This window comes from Fukomys damarensis, unplaced genomic scaffold (assembly GCF_012274545.1).
Source record: "Fukomys damarensis isolate Sample0158 unplaced genomic scaffold, DMR_v1.0_HiC HiC_scaffold_38, whole genome shotgun sequence".
Taxonomy (NCBI): domain Eukaryota; kingdom Metazoa; phylum Chordata; class Mammalia; order Rodentia; family Bathyergidae; genus Fukomys; species Fukomys damarensis.
In genome coordinates this window covers 31,198,540-31,222,144 of record NW_022900950.1, presented here as the reverse complement: position 1 = coordinate 31,222,144, position 23,605 = coordinate 31,198,540, and the positions used below count along the sequence as shown (strand labels likewise).

Genomic DNA, 23,605 nt, shown 5'->3' with positions numbered 1-23,605 from the left:
ATTGAAGATCTACTCCTAAGTGAAATAAATAAGTCACATATGTGTAAATACCAAATAGTTTCTCTGGTGTGAAAAACTATAATGGTACATAAGATCCTAATGGTATAATTGACAATGTGAAATAGGAAGAAAGGGGCTAAAGGTGTAGGGGAAGTGGGAAGGTAGGGGAAAGGTAATAAAGGAAAAGAAAAAATGAGAAAATGAAAAAATGGAAATAAAGTATTTGTAAATAGGGAAGGGAGGAGGGGGTGAAGGGAAGGCAGGGATAAAGGGACAAAATGAGAACCCAGACCTGTCATGTAAAGGTACAAGATCCCAATGATGAATTTAATTGTACTATATACCTAAAATGTACCAATGAACTCAATAAGAAAAAAAAAAACTATCCTCATAGACATTAAAGGTAATATCTGAATTCAAAATTACATATATATTTATGTGGCCATATTCTTCTCTTCCCTACAGTTGTTTAATTTACTATTTTGTTATTTTGAAACAAAGTATTGGATTTTTCTTTCTCCTTTCTAGTTGTACGTTGTTTGTCTTGAGGTAAATCATAAAATCTATTGGAGCTTTTGTTTCCTTACCTTTAGTTTTTTGTTTTTTTAATTTTTTATTTGTACATGTTTGTAACACATAGTGATCACAATCCTCATGAGGAGTTGGATTCAATTTTTTTTTTAACCCTCTTTCCTTCCCCTCTCTCTTTCCCCCATCTCTTGGTTACCTTCCCATATGCAAAAGATCTATCTTGCTATTTCCTATTTTTTTATCTTTTATTCTGCTCTTTATTTATTATTTGGATTTCTTCTGCAAGAGAAAGCATATAATGTTGAAGCTTATGTGTCTGATTTATTTCACTTAACATTATGGTCTCAAATTGCATCCATTTTCTTCCAGATGACTCCTTTATGCTTCTTTATGGCAGAGTATTACTCCATTATATATTATACCACATTTTATTTAGGTTGCTTCCAAGATTTAGTTATTGTGTTGAATTGTGTTACTATCAACATGAGTATGCAGGGGTCCCTGTAATATGTCTCTACTTCTTTTGGCAAAATGCCCAAAATAGCTGGGTTAAATGGAATTTGTATTTAGTTTTTGAGAAGTCTGCATATTGATTTTCATAGTGGTTGTTCTAGTTTACATTCCCACCATCAATGTAGAAGGACCCCACCAGCAGCCTTGCCAGCATTTGTTGATAGCCATTCTTTCTGAGAAAGAATGGAATCTCAGTAATGTTCTAATTATGCTTTCTCTAATGCACAGAGATGTTGAACATTTTTTCACGTATTTTTGGGCCATTTGTACTTCCAAGAAGTGTTTGTTCATTTCAGTTACTTGTGTTTTGATGGAGTCTTTTATTTTGGATAATCTAATGTTTTTGAGTTTTTTATATATTTGCGATATTAGTCCTCTGTCCAAAGAGTAGCTGGGAAATTTTTTCCCATTCTGAAAGTTGTCTCTTTACTCTGTTGCTTTGCAATGCAGAAGGTTTTTAATTTGATATGATCCCATTTATTGGTTGTTAGTGTTATTTCTTGTGTAACTGGGGTTCTTTTCAGAAAGCCTTTGCCTACTACTCTTATTAACTTCAGAACAGTTTACAAAACCGTTTTATCTTCCAGCAGATTAAAGTGTTTCTGTTTAGGGGCTGGGGGTTTAGCTCAGTGGTTCTGCCGCCTGCCTTGCAATAACAAGGACCTGAGTTCAATCCCCAGTACCAAAAAAAGCCCTTCAGAGCATTCCCAAGGATACAATAAAGTGTTTTAGCATTTAGATCTTTGATCTATTTGGATTTTAGTTTAGTGCATGATGAGAGATATGGGTCTAGATTCAATCTTTGGCATGTAGATAGCTAGTTTTTTCAACAGCATTTGTTAAAGAGGCTGTCTTTCCTCCAGCATAAGTTTTTGGTCTCTTTTCAGAGATCAGGTAGCTGCATGGCCCTAGAGTTGTTTCTGCCATTTCTGTTCTGTTTCATTGATCCACGTTTGTATTTTACCAATACCATGCTGTTTTTATTACTGTGGTTTTGTTGTGAAACTTAAGGTCTGAGATTGTGATGCCACCCACCTTGCTCATGTCCAGAACTACTTTTACTATTTATTCTAGGTGTCTTCTGATATAAATTTTAGAACTCTTTATTCTAGGTAGTTTTGTGAGGAGTGCTATTGGTATTTTGATTGGGATTATGTTAAATCTTTGTAATAGTTTTGAAACTGTGGCCATTTGGACTACATTGGTTCTTCTATCCAGGAATAAGTGATAAATCTTTCTATTTTCTGATGTGCTCTTTGATCTCCTTTTTTGGAGAAGTGTAGCCTTTTTTTTTAAGTAGAAAAAAACTTTATTTAAAAAAAATGCCAAGCAAAATTATTTTATGTCAGTGAAATTTGTGACATTCAGAAAGATTTTTACTTCTTTTTTCTTCTTTTTTTTATTAAAGATTGCAAACATACATGGTAAAAAGAAATGGAGATACTAAATAAAAATTTCAAATATACATATATATGAAAGCAAAAAAAGGATATGAAATAAACAAGAATCTATGTAACACAGACTAATCAAAATACATTAGTTTGATATGATCTTCAAACATTATGCTTTCTCATTTTCTTATAATATTTTTGAAATAATGTAATTATAGATAAAACAAAGTTACATATTATAGTTGAGAAACTGTCCTCAAAATTTTATGATTTACAAACTCCTTGATTTTATTAATTGATAAATATCATATACTTGTTGATTGTGCCACTTACATTTTCTAACAAAACTTCCCACAGAAAAAAATATACTTACATTTGAAATCCAAAAGCAACTAAAAAAAATTCATATTTTTAAGATCAGATTTTTCTGTTTCTATTATTATTATATCCCTTACTTATTTTTATTATATCTTTATAAGCATAATGATAGAATTTAACATCAATAGATATGTAATATTCTTCCCAAACAAATGACTATGAATAAAGTCAAACATGTAATTTAAAGAAATCATGAGGTTACCAGAGAAACTATCAATATTCCAAATGTGCACCATCCTACCACATTCATGCCCATGTTTCTCATTTAATAGTGCACACATATATGTAAAAACATACCCCCACAAATATACACAATGCATATTTTCTACAATACAATATATACTTAGGTATAATAAAACAGTGCAGTGATGTGTGGAATGTTGGTGATTTGTATACTTTGAGAAAAAACAAATATCATCTTTGAGGGAGTTGGAGAATTTGTAATATGTACTAGATACTAAATGATATTAATGATTAAGTATAGTTATAAAATTTACTTAATTAATATTTGTCATCAGTAGAAAATAGGTACAAAGATATATTGATAACATAGCAGCATTTGTCTTAACAAATTTCCAACCAAACAAGCTGTAGTGACAGAAAAGGAAGTTTGCAGAAAGCAGAGATGAAAGAGGAAAATGACAGATGGACCTTAATACTTTTCATACTACTCATATACACAGATTTCATAAATTCTCAAATAAAAGCAAAGAAAATGAGAACCAAAATAACTCATCAATTTGGTAGACCAACATATAGAGACAAAGATTAATGTATTGATAAATTTTAAAAATATGAGATGTAAAGCCTGAGATTTAGCTCAATAGTGCTGCACCTGCCTAGCCAGAACAATGTGCCGAGTTTAATCCCCAGCATCAGAGGAAGAAAAAGAAAAAGGAAAAAAAGCGGAAAAGAGGAAAAAAAAGCATATATACTTTCTGACATACTCAATAAATTAAAAATAAATTATTTGTTATCTCTTCCTCTTGAATTGTTCCCTTCACAAGGATGTAGTGAACTTCTTTGTCTCTTTCAGTCAGTTTAAGTTTGAAACTTTGTCTGTGAATAAGATTGCTACCCCTGCTTTTTGGGGGTGGGGGAGGGGCTCCTGTTACATGAAGTGTTTTGTCCGTTCACTTTCAGTATATGGGTTTCTTTTTACACTAGACATGTCTTGTATACAACATATTATTGGATCTTGCTTCTTAATCCATTCTGCTGGTCTGTTTCTCTTGATTGGTGAATTGAGGTCGTTAATATTGATGGTTGTAACTGATATGTACTAACTTATTGTTATCATGGTTTTGTTTTTTTTTTTTTTTTGCCTTCTTTTAGTTTCTTGGCTTGCCTATTTGATTTGTTCTGTTGGGCCTCATTGTGTTGTTACCTTCATTGTCTTTTTCTAGGATATTGTTTAGAGTTCGTTGTATTGCTGGTTTGGTATTCATAAAGTTTCTCAGGTGTTCTTTATCATGGAAATATCTTATTTCCCCATCCATTTTGAAAGAAAGTTTTGTAGGATACATCAGTCTAGGTTGGAGGTTGTTTTCTTTTAGGACTTGAAATATCTCATTCCGGGCTCTCCTTAACCTAAGGGTTTGTATTGAAAAGTCTGCTGTGATTCTGATAGGCTTTCCTTTGCATGTAATTTGTTTCTTGTCTCTTACTGCTTGTAGTATTTTGTTCTTCTGTTGGGTTTCTGGGATCTTGATTATTATATGTATAGGTGTAGATTTTTTTGATCACGGCTAGTTGGAGTCCTATATGCCTCACTTATCTGTATATCAAATTCTTCCCCTCTGTTTGGGAAGTTTTCTATAATTCTGTGAACAGCTTTTTTAAGTCATATACATTTTCTCCTACTACTTCTTGAATTCCTATCAATCTTATGTTATTCTTCTTAGTATCGTCTAAGAGTTGTATCAATTTCTCATGATCCCCTACTGTTTTTAAGAGACCTCTCTTTTCAGGTCACTGACTGCAATTTTATCTTCTGTATCTGAGATTCTATCTTCGGATTCTTTTATTCTTTTGTGAACATTCTCAATGGAGTTTTTAATCTCCTGGATATCTGTTTGAATCTGTCCTATGGATTCCATTTCTTTCTTGTATTGGCCATTTATTGTTTCCAATTCTTTCTTATGCTGGGCCTTCATGGCTTCTATCATGGTCCTGAGCTCATCTATTTTCCTCTCAGTTTCTATTCTAGAGTCACGAATTATAACTTTCATTTTGCTCATCATCTCTGATTATCTGAGAAATTACTTCTGTTTTATATTTCTCTAGAGCCTGACTGATCAGTTTTGTTACGTCCTGTGCCTTGAGTTCAGGGTGTCCTGAAGATTCACTATCAGACTTTTCATCCTCATCTGCCCCACTGTTTGCCATTGGTGAACTGGAAGTCTGTCCCTGTATCTTGCTTAAGCGTTTTCTCATTTTTACTATTGTTGTTGGGTTATCCTTAGTTTAACCTTTAGGTTATTACTTAAATCTTCCTGATATAGTTGGGCTTCAGCCCATGGGTCTCTAATGACTCATAGACATTCTCATTTTCATAATACTGAAAAAAACAGCTCATTGAATCAATCACAATCTTTTATCCTAATTGATACAATCAGCACCACAATATAATGAAGCACAGTTTGCAAATTGACCACTTACAGTAGTCATCAATCTATCACCTTCAAACCATGTGAATTTAATCAAAATCAAGAAGCAATCCAAAATTTGCTTACAGTAAATAAACTTTTCAATAAGGATATTTACCATTTATTTACAATGGGGGCTTAAAACAAAGTTAAGACAAGAGGAGTAGATAAATATAAGAATTAGAGAAGTTTTCATATGAAGCCAAAAGATAGAATGACCAGATAATCGTCAGGAAATTGTTAAATTCAAAAAGAACAAACAAAATAGAAATATAATAACCCTTGAGTGAGGCAGAATAACATAAGAAAAGAACATAAAGAAAAGAGAAAAAAATAATAAAAGAAGAAAACGGAATTAGGACAAGAACAGAAACAAAAAGGGAGATGAGGGATACTATAGTGGAGTAAGAGACTGAGTTAGAGAAAGAAAAAAAAAAGAATTTGCAGAGTAGGATAAAAAAAGAAAGAAACAAAAATGAGTTTGAAGGGCCTCTTTCAGACTATATCACTGCTGTCATAATATACAATATGTTCTGCCATTTGCAGAGCCGAGTCCCCTGACCTCAGCTAGCTGGTGGCAGAACCCCACAGAAGACTGAGCTCGGGCTGCAAGGCCCAGACTGAGTTCCCCGACCTCCTAAAGGGTTGAACTCCACTCAGTTCTACTATAAGTTTCCCCCACCACTTCTTTAAAGATATTCACAGTTGAAAGTGCCAGAAAATACTCTTTATGACCACCTCTGCCTCTACAGAGTAGGTCCAAAGACTGGTACAATCTGGAGGTCTAAAAGCGTGAGGGGGAAGGTTGGGGGGGTTTCGGGGGTGCCCACGCAGCTACCTTTCTGGCGCTGAAGATGGTGGCAGCGGTACCAGCAGGGGAGGGCCCGGCCGAGAAGACCCTCTGGTGCTGAAGATGGCGGAACGCAGCCTGCAGGAGAGGGCGGGGCCACTGTAGTTTTCATTGTAAGAGGTCTTTCACTTTTTTAGGTCAATTCCTAAGTATAAAATTTGAGTCTTTTGTTAAAATTTTTTGGATTTTCTATGTAGGGGATCACATCATCTGCAAATAATAATTTGGTTTCTTCCCTGTAGGCATCCCTTTTATTTCTTTCTGTTGCCTAATTGCTCTGGCTAAGCGTTTCAAGAAGTATATGGGATGGGAGATAGTGGACAACCTTGTCTTGTTTCTGGTTTCAGGGGAAAAACTTTCAGCTTCTTTCTATTTAATATGAGTGGCCATTGGTTTGTCAAAAATAGCTTTTGTCAAATCAAGATGAGGTCCTCTTGTGGTTGGAGATTTAGCTCAGTGGTCCTGCCGCCTGCCTTACAAGCTCAAGGACCAAAAAAAAGATGAGGTCCTCCTATATGTATTTTCTTCAAGGTTTTTATTATGGGAGGATGTTAAAGTTTTGTCAAAGGCCTTTTCTCAGTCAGTTGAAATAATCCTGTGATTTTTGTCCTTGCTTCTGTTTATGTGATGTATTATATTTATTGATTTGTTTATATTGAATCATTCCTGCATCCCTGGGTTGAGTACTGCTTGATCATGATGTATACTCTTTTTGATGATTCATAGCATTCTGTTTTTTGTTGTTGTTGTTGTTCTTTGCTTTTGTTTTTTTGTACTGGGGATGGAACTCAGGCCCTTGCACTTACAAGGCAGGCAGCGGAACCACTGAGCCAAATTCCCAGCCCTCGTGGCATTCTGTTTGCCAGTATCTTATTGAAGATTTTTGCACTGAAAATTATGTTCATTGAGGATATAAGTATGTAATTCTCTCTTTTTTTGTTGTTGAGCTCTTTTCTGTTTTGGAATCAGGGTAATGGTAGCTTCCAGTAATGATTTTGGGAGCTCTCCTTCACTTCTGACTTCATTAAAGAGTTTAACTAGTATTGGTGTTAAATCTTCCCTAATGTCTTAGAGATATTGGCAGTGAATCTATCCATATGTGGGCTTTTCTTAGTTCATAGTTTGTTTTTTTATTTCTTCATAAAAGTTTCTGTATATTTTCATTGCCTGGTATTAGATTATTCAGGCTTATTATGTCATTATCTTTAATAATAACTAGCAATTGTGTTGTACCTGTGATGCTTCATGTACTATTTTAAGCAACACACACACACACACACACACACACACACACACACGCACGCGCGCTGTTATTCTTCATATTGACCCTTTGATATAGGCACTGCTATTATCCCATTTTACATTTGAGATGGAAACGGACACAAAGGAATTTAGTAAAGTCAAGCTAGTATGCAGCCAAGCTAGGATTTGGCCCCTCACATTAGGGTCTGTGCACCTTACTTTTATTTAATGTTTGTTTCATGGTAACCTGGAGGTATTTTGGGGATGGAAATAATGCAGTGTTAGTGGGTATTTTATTCCTTTTTTTTCCACATTGTTTCTCTGGTGTGAGAAACTAAAAATGTATACATGTATAATAGACATTGTGAAATAGTTGTTATTTTAAATGGGAGCATGTTAATTTTCCTCATCACAATTTTGTGATAAAATGCAAAATAACCATTAGAGATTTAGAAAATAGCTAAAATTTAATAGTTTTAAGATAAGTACTTCCTTAGTCATAATGTGGGAGGCTAGAGCTGCAGCATATTTACTTAAGGAAAAGAAAAATTAGAATAAATACAAAGAAGAGGAAAGATATTTGGAATTCTGCTAATTGACTGGGAAACAAGAGTCACTAGAGACTCTGTATTAAAATACGTAATTTAAAGCAATGTGTCTGCCTGGGATACATGACTTTTTCTATCCTTAGTCTCACATACTTTGCACTCACATTTTAAAAAGTTTTGTTCAGAGTGAAGAACAATCCCCATGGTTTACCAAACACTAGAAATATTTCTTCTGGTCATGTTGGTACTGATAGGAGTTTAGGTCACAGGTGCTATTGTTGTTTTACTATAGGTAGCTTTATTAAAAACAGTTTATCTAAGATTAGGTCAAGCTGTCCTATCTGAATCCCTCCTTAATTCACAGCCATTCTTGTTAAATCTATTAAAATGTTAATGTTTTTAAAATAATATTTTAAATAAAATACATAGATGGGATTGGAGGAAAATGTTATTATTGTAATACAGGTACTAGTAGAATCAACATGGTATTCTCTTCCTTTCTTGGGCAGGGACCTAAGTTTTAGAGTTCCCCTGCTCCTTTGTGCATTCTTTGTCCAAGAGGGGTTACCTGATTCTTAAATGTGCTGTGCAGCCTCCAGTCGTGAGACTTAGGAAACAGTAGCTGATACTCTTGTCTTGCCTGAGATGCCCTGGTCCATTTTTCTCCATGGCTAATGTTTCCTGTTACAATTCAGCAGTCCATTTTTCCAAGTATTTCTGGCCACAAAGCCTAAGGGAGCTAAATGCCGGTTCTCATCATCTTTACAATATTCACATAAATCCTGTGAGGAACTTTCTTAGCTTACTTATTACATGGAATTTTTTAACAGCAGGTTTTCTGAACTGTCCTCTCCCATTGCATCCTGGAGGCTCTGTAAACATTTACAGAAGGGATCAAGAGAGCTGCTGCCTTTGTGGTTGAGTTTTTTTAACCCCAACCCCAACTCCTCAATCCCGCATCACTACCATCACCACCATCACCACCTCTAACTTCAGCAGCAGGAAAGATGGAAGTCCTTAGATGAGCACATTCCCTGCAAGGCTTGCACTAAACTGGAGAAGAATGTGAAGAGTTTTGTGTTAATGAGGACACACACACACACACACACACACACACAGCCTCTGAGTAAGCAAGACCAAATGAAAGTAGGGAATAAGGTGAAATGAAATTGAAGTTCATAACATATAACAGTTTTTCTTTTAAGGGAATGAAATAGTATTGTACTTATGGAATTTGCACAGATGTTATTTTATATGGTTTGCAGATATGTCTTTCTATAATCTCTTTATTATAAAATATTGAAATCATATATACAGTATTTTGAAACCTTTTTCTCTGTAGTGTACAGCAAAGGTCATTTTTATTAAGCTCTGCGTTATCTTTGAGGCTACATTTTAAAGACATTGTTTTTGGTAGAGTATTATAAATGCATAAGATCATTCAGCAGCACAGCCATGACTGGGTTGACAAATGCCAATATGCTACATAATACACCATAAATTGCACTATTTCTACATTGTGAAGATTGTCTTTTCTAGTAAATTAGTTTTTCTTTGTTTATGATTAGTCTGATCTAAACTAATTTTTTACCTAAAAAATTAACTAGCAAGAATATGTTGGCACTTTAACTTGCCTTAATAGATAACTAATTTTGTTTCTTGTGTTTATCTAGAAAAAAAGAAGCTTGGCTATAGTCAGATACATCCCTGCCTATTAAAGGAAACTAAACCTCTAACATATGAGGATATAGAAACTGTGTCTTTTGATCCAGAATGGGAACAACAAGTGATGAAATTGTGTCCATGGAACAGACTTCCTCTTCCTCTTCTCTTAACCCCCTGTGCTTTGAGTGTGGCCAGCAGCACTGGACCAGAGAAAACCACTTGTACAATTACCAGGATGAGGTGGATGATGACCTTGTCTGCCACATTTGCCTTCAGCCCCTGTTGCAGCCACTGGACACACCCTGTGGACACACATTCTGCTACAAGTGCCTCCGAAACTTTTTACAAGAGAAAGATTTTTGTCCATTGGACCGGAAAAGACTTCACTTCAAGTTGTGTAAGAAGTCTAGCATTCTAGTTCATAAACTTCTAGACAAATTATTAGTTTTATGTCCATTTTCCTCAGTATGTCAAGATGTGATGCAGCGCTGTGATTTGGAGGCACATCTTAAAAACAGGTAAAAAATATGGAAGAAAAATGAGTAACTAGATTTTATAAAAAAGATTGCTCAAATGAACAAATAAAGATGATTAAAAAATACAAAGTGCCATTGATTGGTTGATTGTGGCCATTTGTAGTACTGGAGATGAAACCCAGGGCCACTGCTCTGAGCTACATCCCCAGCCCTTTTTATTTTTTTGCCAGAGTCTCACCAAGTTGCCCAGGTGGAATTCTGAATTTGCAAACCTCTTTTCTCAGCCTTCCAAAGGCTAGAAATCCAGGTCTACACCTGGCCACGAAAGTACTATTTTATGCCCATTAATATTTTTGCTTCTATAATATAAAACTTAAATGCAAATAGGTGATAGGCTTTTTAAAAGGTACTTTGGCAATTTGTTTTAAAAACTGTACATGTAAATATCCTTTTATCTAGTTTATTATCCTAAGGCAGTGGTGGTGAACCTATGCACGCATGCCTTAGCAGGCTGTTTGTTGTCTTTGAAGGTACTAAAAGGTTCATCATCACTGTCCTAAGAAAGTAATGTAAAAGATAGAAAAATTGTTTTTGAAGATACTCACTGCAACATTGTGTATAGTTTGATAAATTGGTGTTAAAATAATTAAAAATAGGGAAAAGTTAAAAATATGACTACATCAACTCAATGAGATTTTATACAGTCAAAAATGGTAATTTTGTTGGAAAAATAAACATGAAATAAGTTGCATGATTTAATTTGCTACGATCTTGTAAAGTTAGGCTAGACTGAACAAGAAGTAGAAATTGAAATATTTAGTGAGCATTTTTGTTCTAATAAGAACTCTTCGAAAGGTTAAGTAATTCAGCTCTTGGTAAATTTGATTTGATTTGATTTGATTTTAGTAAAAGACTCAATCTTTGAAATTATTTAAACCTTTAGGAAGAGTTAAAATATGCCTCATGTCTAGGATTACATAACATGGTAGAAATAAATGTATTGAAATGCACTGATTTTTAACCTCAGAGTAGCCATGTGTTCAGTATAAATCTACGGGAGTTTTGATTGCTGTGAGAACAATGTGTGGTCTTTCATTTTTACATTTTTATATAAAAATATAAACCTGGTATGGAATGACATCATTATAGTCACAAAAAATTACAGAATTGAGCAAGATTATTATCTAACCCCATTACTTTACAATAAGGAAACTGAGTCACAAAGCTTGAGAACTGGTTAGTGGTATAGTTATACTTAACCTTTAGTATTCTTATTTACCTTCTAATATGTTGTGTTGAATCTACCGCTGGTCACATCATGCACTCATGTACCATATAGTAGTCAGAGCTTCATAAACATGTAAATATACATGTTCATTCTGTTTCTAGGTAGGGATAAGTAAAGGCATTTCATCATACTCAGTAGAAATAACTAAGACATCAGAAAGAAAAAAATGATATTGATATGTTAGAAACATCAAGGTTTATAGACTGCATAAATCTGAACTATGTTGTCTAAAACTTGGGGTTAAGAAAGAATAGGAAAGGTAGCTATTTGAAAATGCATGTAACATAGCCTTATATTTTGGGTATCTTCTTTCACCAGCAGGCTTAGAATTATTATGTCTAATTGTACTATCCATTACTGAATGGAGTATTGAAGCCTACATTACTGTTGAATAGTCTGTTTCTCACTTTAATGTCAGGGATATAATTCTATTGGATATAGACATTTTGGTTATTGTTTCTTGCTCTACTTTCAAAAAATGTTTAATATTGTATTTTGACTATGTTATTCATTGCCATCTAATGTATAGTTTCTAAGGGAAATCAGTAGGCTCTTTCTGAGGGTCTTTTCCATGTGTGGAATTGTTTTTCTCTTGCTATTTTCAAGATTCTTTTTATGGGGGGGTTGCTGTTGTTTGGGGGTTTTGTTTGTGTTTTGAGACAGGGTCTTGCTATATAGATAAAGATCAGGCTGGCCTTGAACTCACCATGTAGCCCAGGTTGGTCTCAAACTTGCTGCAGTCCTCCTGCCTCAGCCTCCAGCTCTGAGAATCTTTGTCTTTGTCTCATGAATTTGGTGTGGATCCTGCTACTGGTTTTCCCATATGGAGTTTGTTAAGCCTCTTGGATGTATAGATGAATGTTTTTGGTGGGTTTTGCCCATTGTTTCTTCAAATACTCTTTCTGTTCCTTTGCCTTATGAGACTCATAGTAGGTAGGTAGGTGGATAGGTAGATAGTTGGATAGATAGATGATAAATACTCTTGATGGTGTCTCACAGTGCCCTGTAGTTTTGTTTTGTTTGTTTTCTTATTTTTCTGTCTGTTCCTAGGACTGGATAATTTTAATTTATCTTCAAATTTGTTTATTCTTCCTATTCAAATCTGTTTTTGGACTTCTCTAGCGAAGTTTCATTCACTGTACTTTTTATACTAAACTTTCTGTTTAGTTCTTTATTATTGCTTATATTTCTTTATTGATACTTTCTTTCTCGTGAAACAGTCTTATATTTTGCTTTCGATCTTGAACATATCCAAGATTTCTGATTTGAGTCATCTGATAAATCCAGTGTTTCTGCTTATCCAGGGACAGTCTGTTGATTACTTGGATATAGGCCACACTTGGTTTTTTGTACATTTCTTAATTTTGTATTGAACCCTGGAGATTTTAGATAATAGACCTAGCAACTTTGGAAATTAACTTCTTTCCCTCATCAACATTTATTGTTGCTTTGTCATTATTGTTTCCTCAGTGACTTTTTGAACTAATTCTGTAAAATCTTCATTGCTAAGCGAATGATTGAACAGAGGATTACTTTAATCCCTGGGACCAGTAAATCTGCCAATCTTCCTTTCTTCTTTCTGAGTGTACCATGGGAAAACCACACCTTCAGCGCTCAGAGCATTAAACCACTCTGCCTTGGCCTTCATCTCCTTCACAGACCTTCGGCATCAGCCAGAAGAGAGAGCACTGGGCTTTCCTGTAGGCCTTTCCTATGTGGGCACACAGCCCTGGACTTCTGTGAACCTTTCATTCCCTAGTATTTCATAAATTTTTGGTTAGTCTTTTGTTTATCTTTGTTCCTCAAGCAGCTACAATCTTGAACAGTTTGCTATTTTTGTGTTTGTTTCTTTTTTCAACAAATGCCCCTAAGTGAAAATGCTAACTTAGAGTAGGCTGTAAGTCAGGTCAGGTAGAGATAGCCTTGCAAGTGGAGTCTTCAGTGAACAAACAGAGACATCAAATGTTGACAGTTCTCTGAAGATACAGATTTGAAGGTGCTTTAATCTGCTTCTCTAGTGGCTACAAGATTCCTGGCTTTTGGTACCTGCTTTTCCAGTCTACCATGGCTCTGGACAATTGTGATAGCAGTAGGGAAAGTCCAAATGCCACAAACCTCTATGTTGGTTCTGAGAACCAGCCATTTTTCTTAACCACTTACCAATCCAGTTATTTATGTGCAGGGTGACCAAAAATTGCATTTTTTCATTAATTTTTATAAGATAAAAGGAAATGTAAAAAACAATTTTATCAAATTTATTCAGTACAAAAATTGACTAATTAAAATGACATCTGCCCAATCAGTGCTTGAGATAGGCAGTGCCTAAACAAACGCGCTGCCTAAGTGACGCTCGGGTAAACTATTAAGTGGTTAAATACGTAGTCTGAACTGCTACAATCCTTTGACTCATTTCTAGAGTTCAGGAATAGTTTTGGTAACTTTTTCTCATCTTTACATTGCTTATATTTTGGAGAGGCTGTTCAGATATATTCAGTGTGCCATTTTTGCTGATATCAAATGAATTGTTTTTTGTGTTACTCCATAACTGTTTTTATCATTCTTCTTGACTCTGGTGTGCTTTCAGCTCCATTACCTGGCATGTGGTGCTTAGCATGCATCACTTTATTTTATGTCTACAGTGTTATTGCCACTGCTACCGTTAATATTTCTCTTACTAACGTAGTGTGTTCTGTTATACCATATGTGTCCTAATGTGAATTAGGTCATATGCAGTTGTTATCTGGGATGTTGCTATAGCGTGTCATCTTAGTTCATATGTACATTTTTCTATAAATGAGGCTCAAATAATAGAAATGGATACATAGCCTTCAGCAGGAAAGGAAAATCCTTCAGTTTGGCCTTTGTTATTGTATGAGCCCTTCGGTTTTATTTTAAGAAAAGTTTAAAAACATGCCTGCATCTAGAGATCACTCCCTGGGGAAGTGCAGCCCTTAGCCTGTGGCAGATTTCACTGCCTCAGCAGCCTCTGGGCTCCATTTGCATCTGTGTGGTCTCCATACATGCCTACTCCGATCTAATTAAATGTTAAAGACATTTCTATTTTCTTGTTTGTTTGTTTTTTATATCCATGCGCTAGTCTGCTACACTGAATTACCTACTGAAATAAACCAAGTTGCTTCCTTCAGTGCCAGTTACAGCTTGTTACTACTACTAAGTGTTCCATTTCCAAAGATGCATAGGATTTTGATTTTGTTAGTTGAATGATCCCTAAGGCCCTTCTAGCTCTAATATTCTATGATTGTGTTTGTAGGAACAAGTCTGTAGAACAAATCCAATTTATGTTTTTGTAAGGCTTAAGAAAAAAAAATTCCACATCAGTGAATTTAGTAAGGTAGAAAAGGACACAAACCTTTGAAATCTGACCAGAGTTTGTATGAATTTAGGCTGTGCAATTAAATAGTTACGTATATTAGCCTAGTTCAGCCTCAGAGATTTTCGTTTGTAAAAAGAACTTATTATTGAGGATCCAATGAAATGAAGTATAGAGAAAGGTTACTTCACAGTGACTGGCACTGAATATGCACCCCACAGATACTTGGTTTTGGTGTTTATTTATTGTTTTGTTTTATTTTTTCCTTTCACTTTTAAATGCTACATACTTGAAGGATCAAAGTCTCTTGGTTATTACCTTTTCTCTGTCCAAGCCTGCACTGATCTACTCATACTCTAACAGTTTTTTTAGTAGCTTTATTACTATATATGTCACATACTGTAAAACTCATATTTAAAGTGTACAGGTCAGTGGTTTTTTTAGTATAGGAACAGAATTTTATAACATCACAATCTAATTTAGAATATTTCAACTCTTTAATATAAAGAATGCCCATTAGCATCCATTCCCCATTCCCTTGTGCTCAGATTTTGAATGTACTGCCCTAACCCTCTTTTTCCCTTAAATCTCATAATTTTCAGTGTTTAGTTTTTACAGAATATATATGTTATATTGATATGGATATTTGTATTATAATCTGAACTTTACCCCAGCAACAGAAAGTGCTTTTTTCCAAGCCACTGTGACCTATATGAATAAGCTTTCCATTACTGACAAAATACCTTGAAAGGAGGAAATGTTTATTTTTGTTCATGGTTTCAGAAGTATTGGTCGATTGTTGCTTGTTCCTATTGCTTTGGGTCTGTAGTCGACACAGCATATAATGCCAGAAACGTGTGGCAGAGGTTTGTTCATTTCAGAAGAATCAAAGAGATGGGGAGGGTCTCCAGTCTGAATATCCCCTTCAGGGGAATGGCCCAATGACCTAACTTCTTCCACTAGGCCCCACCTCTTAAAGGTTCCTCCACCTCCAGTAGAACCACAGATTAAAGACCAAACCTTTAACACATGGGCCTTTGGAGGAAATTCAGATTCAAACTGCAGCACCTTCTATTTGCTAGATAAAACTGGGACTTCTTAGTTTATATCTGATTTATTCCTTCTTTAGAAATTGTCTTATTGGCTACTTTGTTGATACACCTATTTCCCTTGGTTAAGTTTGATCTTTTTCTCTCAGTCTTCTGCCTGGTAGTTTTATCTTAGTCTACCCAGATGGCATAAAATATAGGTGTTCCCAAAGGTTTTATCTATAGCCTTTCTCTTGTCATGCTGGATGAGATCATTTTTACATGGTATCATTTAAATATCTTTCCTGTTCATACTGGCAATTTCCCACACTTGTTAGCAATTTGCTGACCTATTGGGAATGTAAGTTTGTTTCTCCACCTCTCTATCAACTTTAGGTTTTTCTTTTTAAAATACATTTTAACGTACTTGATAAGATAAGGCCTGCAATTATTTAGTTAGGGAGGGTGTAAGAGGTTAAAATTGTTAGCTGATTCCAGATGTTCACATTGTGTTTATTTTTTCATTTCCTGTTCTTGATCTATTTTTTTCCATTAAAGACTAGCTTTTGCCCATATGGATATTTGTGTATAACATCATTTGGAAATGAGATCTTTATCTTTTCAGTCCTAGTATTTTTATGGTCTAGTTTATGCCTCAACGTTTTTTGTTTTTGGAGTAAAATACTGTGAAAATTGATTTCTAATTAAGTCTGCTTACCTGACAAAAATAACATTTTCCTTTATCTAATTTTCAAAAATATTTGTCAATCCTTGCAAGAACATTCCCTGAAGTACTACACACAATGCAGAAAGGAAAATCAATTGTCCCCCTTAATAAGGTGTGAAGAAAATGAGAAGGGGGGTGAATAAAGGAATTTTAAGCAATCCTTTCCAAGAACTTGAAATACAAGATTTAAAGGTTTCATTCATGTGGGAAAACTTACTATCTTTATAGTGGGAATAGCTTTCAGTTTTAATTGAATTGAATTCTGTTTTGCATTTTGTTAGAAGTGTTGGATTTTTAAAAATATTGTCATTTAATCAAAGGCTGTAACAACCAGCCTATAGTCAAGGGTCAGCTCCCCAAGGGTGGGGAGGTAGCTCTACTTCATAAGTCCCATATTGTCCTCCTACTCCTCAAACTGGGCTTTATTGGTCACTTGTTTCAGTCAAGGACAAGGAGATGGCACCTGAAGATCACTTCTAGTGTGTGTTGTGTAAAGCTTTTATTTAAATATTTCATTAGTTATTAACTTAAGCTTTCTTCTGCTCTTTCTGTTCACTTAATTAAAAACAGGCATATTAACAGTTCTTTGTGCCTACGTTTTCCAAATATACTTGGAATTTATTCTTCAACTTACAATCTATCTATAATGCCACTACTGCAATTCTGATTTTACAGTCTAAGACATACATTTTTGTCTACTGTATCTGTCATAAATTATTTGGCCCTTTCCTGTGCCTTACTGTAAGTTGTAAAGCTTCAGATACGCTAGGACCCATTAATGAATAAATGTGTAATGTGGCCTTGGAGAGTGAGTAAGGCAGCACTGTGGCTACTTAAAGTCTCTGAACGCAACTGCTCATAGGGGAATAAGACTGCTAATTCCATTCATGAAGGAAGACGATTACTAATTGCCACTGCTCTGCTTGAGACATTCCACCTGTAAAAAGGGTAGCATAATGTGTTTTTCAGAATTATTCTTGCAGTACAGACAGCTATTGGGAGGTCTTCTGGTGACTATTATTTATGATTTTTTGCTGAAGTATTCTTTGAGGTATTTACCAAATCATTGTACATAACAGTGGCTTTTGTTTTTAATTTGGTGTGTTGAATGGTAAGAATTTAGTATGAGTAGAGATTAGGGTCACAATTACATACTGCTTGTACTTCTAGGTTCTTTTTGCTTAGAAGCCATTGCTGCTATTGTTTTGAGGTATAAGCTACTAATTCACACCCTCCCTTTTTATTTTTTTCTTTTCAAATCCTCTGGAAACTACTTGATATTCTTTATAGATGTCCTGGAGCTTCTCATCAGAGAGTTGTCCTAGAGAAAAGGAAAACTAGTAAAACTCAGACGGAGATTGAAAATGAAAGTGGATCCACTGTAATAGATCCTCTAGGTACTCTATCCCCAGAAACAGACTGTTCAGGGATGGGAACAGGCACAGTGCCTACCGAGCGGAACTCAACATTAGCCTGTCTTCCCACCTGTCCTGAGGGACCTGGCCTGGACAATCCTGCCTTCGAAGAGAGCGCTGGAGCTGACAGTATGTGCAGATCACATCCTTCTTGTGTACTTCCTCTCTTGTTGCCTTCCTTCCCTCTAGTCCTCCAATATGTACCTTTGTCCTCTTTTTTAAAGTTACTTTATTGAGATACCACACATTTCACGCTATTCTGTACATAGTCTAGCTGTGGAGGAAGATGGTCCTTCCCCATCCCTTTTCTGTTGTAGTTTGTGAACTAGTCATTGACATGCTTCTTACCATAGTATTCATATGTGTATGTTTCAAAACTTGTTTTGCTCTGAACATAACAAACATCATCAATAACAACAAAAACAAAAATAAGAGCTCAAATAAAGTGCTTACTCTGTGTCAGATACTGTACTGATAAGCACATTCTATTAACCAATTAATTAAATACTTGTAACAACTTTAGGAGGTTTTTTTGTTGTGTTTTTTTAAAGCATAAGAATGCTGGAGCTTGAAATTAAATAATTGTGCTTATACAGTCAGTAGGTAATTGGAAATGCAGTCTCTGATTCCCTGGATATGCTTTATAACATCATACCCCCTGGAGCCAGCCACTATTCTGTCTGCTAACACTCCTAGGAAACAAAACCTATACTCATAGATCTTTGCTCTACATTGGTAGTTGGCCCTAGGTATTTTTCAAAAATTGTTTTCTCTTACAAACTACAAATTCTGTTAACATAGTCATATTTTTATTACCATGAATTTGATACTTTTTAATCTCCTGAGATTTAGTTCCAGGTCTGCCTCTCCTTAGGAGCTTGATATGGCTACTCCTTTAGCACCTGTGGGTATATATAATATCATAGTTACTTTCTGCTGCCTGGCACTACTTCTACTTGTTTCATGATTTAGACTTTCTTTTATTATGTGGGGCAAGAATAAGATAACTCTGTTAATGTTCGTCAAATCACTGAGTCATCCTACTGATCTGACATGTTGTGGTTATTTATTAATTATTTATGGATAACTTTTGGATTTTTTGTTTCCAAGACAATATCTCTAGGCTGGCCATAAATTTATTATATAGTCCAGGTTGGCTTCAAACTCGTGATACTCCTGCCTCAGCCTACCAGGTGTTAGGCTTGCAGCATACCTGGAGCCACCATGTCAAGCCAGTGTTTTATTTTGTATTTAATATAGTGTTTTATTTTGTTTTTGTCATTCTACTTCTTACCTGGTGGTATTGTTTAGTTATTAATCATCTACATGTTAACATGAGATGTCTTATTACCCAGAGAGACCCAGAATATAAAACCTTCTTTCTCTATCTGTTCTTCCTCTCCCATTTTTAACTTGGCAGCCACACAGCAGCCACTTAGTTTACCAGAAGGAGAAATTACCACCGTTGAAATCCACAGATCTAATCCATACATTCAGTTAGGAATTAGCATCGTGGGTGGCAATGAAACGCCACTCATTAACATTGTCATCCAGGAAGTCTACAGGGATGGGATCATCGCCAGAGATGGGAGACTCCTTGCTGGAGACCAGATTCTTCAGGTATTGGTTTTAATTATTATGCCTGTTAACTTGTACTTTGTTCTTTGAAGTTTAAAATTTAGAAATTTGAGATATTATAGAATCTGAGTTATGTAAAACTTAGTTTTGATGTTTTTATATGCAGAACAGAATAGAATTTATCTGTGATTTCTTCCATTTCACCATTTCCCTGGAATACAAATTTCCTGTCTTACTTTGCAGTCCCACCTATGACTGGATACACAGTGCTGGGCTCTCTAGGCTTGTGAGACTCTTCCTGGTTTTTACTCCATGACTGCCTTTTCCAAGTGACATTTACTTTGGCTGAAATTTCTATCATGGGTTTATTCCACACTTAAGTTTTCCTATTCATTTCTTAGCTTCATGTCTGATTTATCCTTCTACATATCACTAGATTACTAAAATTTAGAAAAAAAACAGAACCACTAGTTATTGATATTTTTCTCCCCTTGATACTAGGGATTGAACCTGGGCCTAGTACATGCTGGACAAGTACTAGACCTGACCACTCAGCTATATCCCCAACCTAGAATATGAGATAGAGATCAGAAATCTTAACAGCTGTCTCCCAATATCTTCCCAGTGTACCACTGATATTCTAAAGCTGCACTTTCAGTAACCCCTCATACCACCCTTTCTGTTCCTTCCAGAAAAAGCATTATTAAAGAAAAAAAGTTATGTGAGGCAAGGTGTTCTATTAGAGGACTCATTAAGAATGAAGGGATGGAGATGGTAAAGATTCTGCTACATAGGACTAGAGTTTATGTGAAGACTGGCCTGGACATTTAAATCAGTATGACAGTAGTTGAAGTTCTAACAATGGATAACTTCTACAAGAGAGAAAAAGTAGTCAAGAGCAAGAAAAAAGGTTTTCTAGGAACCTAAGCACGAGGACTCTTTCTGCCTCGAATTTGTTTTTTAGTCCTTCATATGATCTGCTAATATCTACTTCTTATTTCCCTTTTCCCTGTTACCTTTCTAGTCTAAGCCTTCGTTATATCATATCTGATTTAGTAGAATACTCCATGAAGTATCTGTGCCTCCCAGTTCTCTTCCCTAAAACCTGACATGATCACTACCGGGTTAATACAGCTGTCAACCTGCTTTCCTTGCAAAGATTCAGCTCCCGCACTGGCTTCATACTAATAGTCAAGGTCCTGGTGCTTTGTGGCCCCTTATGCAACCTGTCTTAATGCTTTCTTTGGTGTTTGGCATGCCAGTTTGTTCATTTCTTTTGTGTTCTAGGCACTGTACTACTTGCTAGGGATACATTTAAAAGCAAAATACTATCTTGTCTTCATTGAATGTACAATCTAGTGGGGAGCAAGACACAAAAATCTTCTTGCTTCCCTGTGGATGGCCCACATTTCAGTCTGTCCTTGTCTTGTGTTCCAAGTTTGTCCACCTTCACCTTGAAAGCTTAGTTTATCCATTCATGCCCACACGGATCCCTCCTCACCTTAATTACTGATAACATTCATTGCTCTTAGCACAATCAATTATAGTGAATTATTTAAACATTTTACTCAAATGTATACAGTTTTTCTTTGGTGATTACAACAACCCTGATGGTATGGATTATAAAGATTTCTCATAGCATTTAATAGTCCTCAAGAGATGCTTAATGTTGATTTGGTTGTGATATCTTGTTGACAACAGCTATTATTAAAGCAAAATGTGAAACCATTAGGAGTTTTAGTTCTTGAACTCTTCAGATTTGGGAGTGAGGTGGGAGACAGGCCACTGAAGCAGCTGGGATTGACCTGTCATTGGTAGTTCCTGGGTGTGGCTCCCATGCCATTTGTATGCTGCCAATAATGGTATATTATTTCCACATTAGCATGTAAGCCCCAAACCTTTCCTTCATTGCCCCTGGCATGACTAAGACAGAATGAACTTTCAAGCAGTATTTTGTTTTGCTATCAAACGTTAAGTCCAGGAAATAGAGGAATATAGGAAGCAAAGCTAATCCAGTTTATGTAAAATCAGATTTCTGTATCATAGCTTTGTGAGGCTGGCACAAATTTGAGGAGACCTTACCTGCCCTTCTTATTTCCTAGTTCCTGGTCCCATTTTACATGGAGGGAGGGAATCTTCAGCAGTTTCCTGAGCACCCCCTCCCAGACCTCTCAACACCTTAGTGGTCAAGGCCAGGACAGCAAGAGAAACCTTTACAACCTACATAGTATTTTGTATTTTTCCTGCATCTAGCCTTTTAGCTGTAATTTAAGTGTATATTTATTTTTGTTTGTTGCTACTGGCAACATGCCAGCTTTGAGTATTTCCATTTTTATTCATTTCTCATTCTTTTTTTAAATTTTAGAAGTAAAAATAAAAGCTGTTTTCATTTATTTTTTAAAAATATCTTTGAGATTGGTTTTTGTTTACAAATATATTTCATCAGTGAGCTTTTCACTCTTTTGTTTTGAAGAATTGCTTAGTAACATAGCTGAATCTCCATGCCTCAAAAAAATTATAATTATCCAAAATTATTAACTATTTTTAGGAACTAATCTTATAAGTTATAAAATCTACATTGTAGAAATTCCATTGCATTCTTATTGCCTGTGGAGACTTCTATACTATTAACTCCAATAAGGACAGTCCTTAATCTGTTTTAATGATGCAAGCTGAGAAGTAAAGTGTGAACACATAACCTGATTAATGAATTCACAAAGGGTCTCTCCCATTGTGAGCCCTAACTCCTGGTTGGCTTCTAACTGGCATGTTAGAACCAATAAATAAAACCATCCACTTTGCAGAGAAGTATTCACAGTCATTCAAAAGTTAAAACAATTAGAAAGATGCCTATTTGGCAGTTTGTACTACTTGGATACCTTCCACTTTATATAATCTGGATAAATAATATAGTGAACCAATTTGAAAATCCCCAAGAAGCAGTAATATGGTTTGCTTGCAGACCAGAGAATTAAGCTGTGGTTTTATTTGAACAAACCTTACGTAGTTAAGTGGGTAGCTTTGGTTTCCTCACATTTAAAAAAAATGCAGATATAGATATATGCACATATATATGTTATTCTCATAAATAGACTTTTCAAAGGAGGACCCACAGAGTCTTTTGCTATTCTTTAGAGATAGATTTATATGCATACATTTGAGCAGCTTTGGAGGAAAAAATGCTGCTTTTATAAATTTAGGTACCATTATTAAACATTATTCAACTTTTAGAACATTACAAAATATGAGTGTCTTTAGTTTGATCAAAAATTCAGGTATTTTCATGTTGAAAAAAATAATAAGGTGTTGATCACATGGGTTAAAAACACACGTGGCCCAAAAACGTCATCACATTTTTGTTTATCACTCTAATGCTATTTTTACAAAATCAAAAAATGGTATTTTATATGGTCTCTATCTCAGAATTTCACTAGCAGCTATGCATCTGTGAAGGAAGAATTTTTTTTCCAGTTGTAGAATATTTTTAAACCTACATCACAAAATGTGAAGCTGAATGTCGGCACATGGCTGGAAAATATTACAGAATTTTAGCCAGACATTTTGTAAAGTTCTTTGTGATATGCCCAAATATAAAGTGGAAAAATTGAACCTAAAGGTAGATAGCTTTTAGCTAAATGGCCAGAGTAATTATTTGACTTTGAGTAGGTTAACCTGTTTTTCTAGAAACTACCTGGATGTTCTAGTCTTGGCCCTCTATTAATCAGAATTTCTGTCAAAGTCTTGAATAGCTACTAAATGTGTACATGTTGCAAACTTGGGTGAACAGCAAGTTTGTGTGTGATAGCTATGAATTTGATTGAATTCTAAAATGTCAGTAGGTCAAAATCAAAATTCATTGGTAGTGTTCAAAATTGTTAATCCCAGAAAATGAAAAAAGGTCAAAGATAAAACTGTCAATCTTAGATAAATAGGAAATGGGGGGACCTTATTGTGAATTTATGTGAAAGATTTGTGCATTTCAGGCGATCACTAACA

The 23,605-nt window shown here is 35.2% G+C and overlaps 1 protein-coding gene across 1 annotated transcript in view; it reads left to right on the top strand.

Annotated features, from left to right (window-relative positions):
* Positions 1 to 23,605, top strand: part of Lnx2 (ligand of numb-protein X 2) — a 93,321-nt gene that overhangs the window by 50,981 nt on the left and 18,735 nt on the right. The window contains exons 2-4 of the mRNA XM_010623837.1: positions 9,775 to 10,284; positions 17,907 to 18,160; positions 19,452 to 19,651. Coding sequence (XP_010622139.1) covers positions 9,875 to 10,284; positions 17,907 to 18,160; positions 19,452 to 19,651 — 864 coding nt within the window. The 5' untranslated portion in view covers positions 9,775 to 9,874. The remainder of the gene's footprint in view (positions 1 to 9,774; positions 10,285 to 17,906; positions 18,161 to 19,451; positions 19,652 to 23,605) is intronic.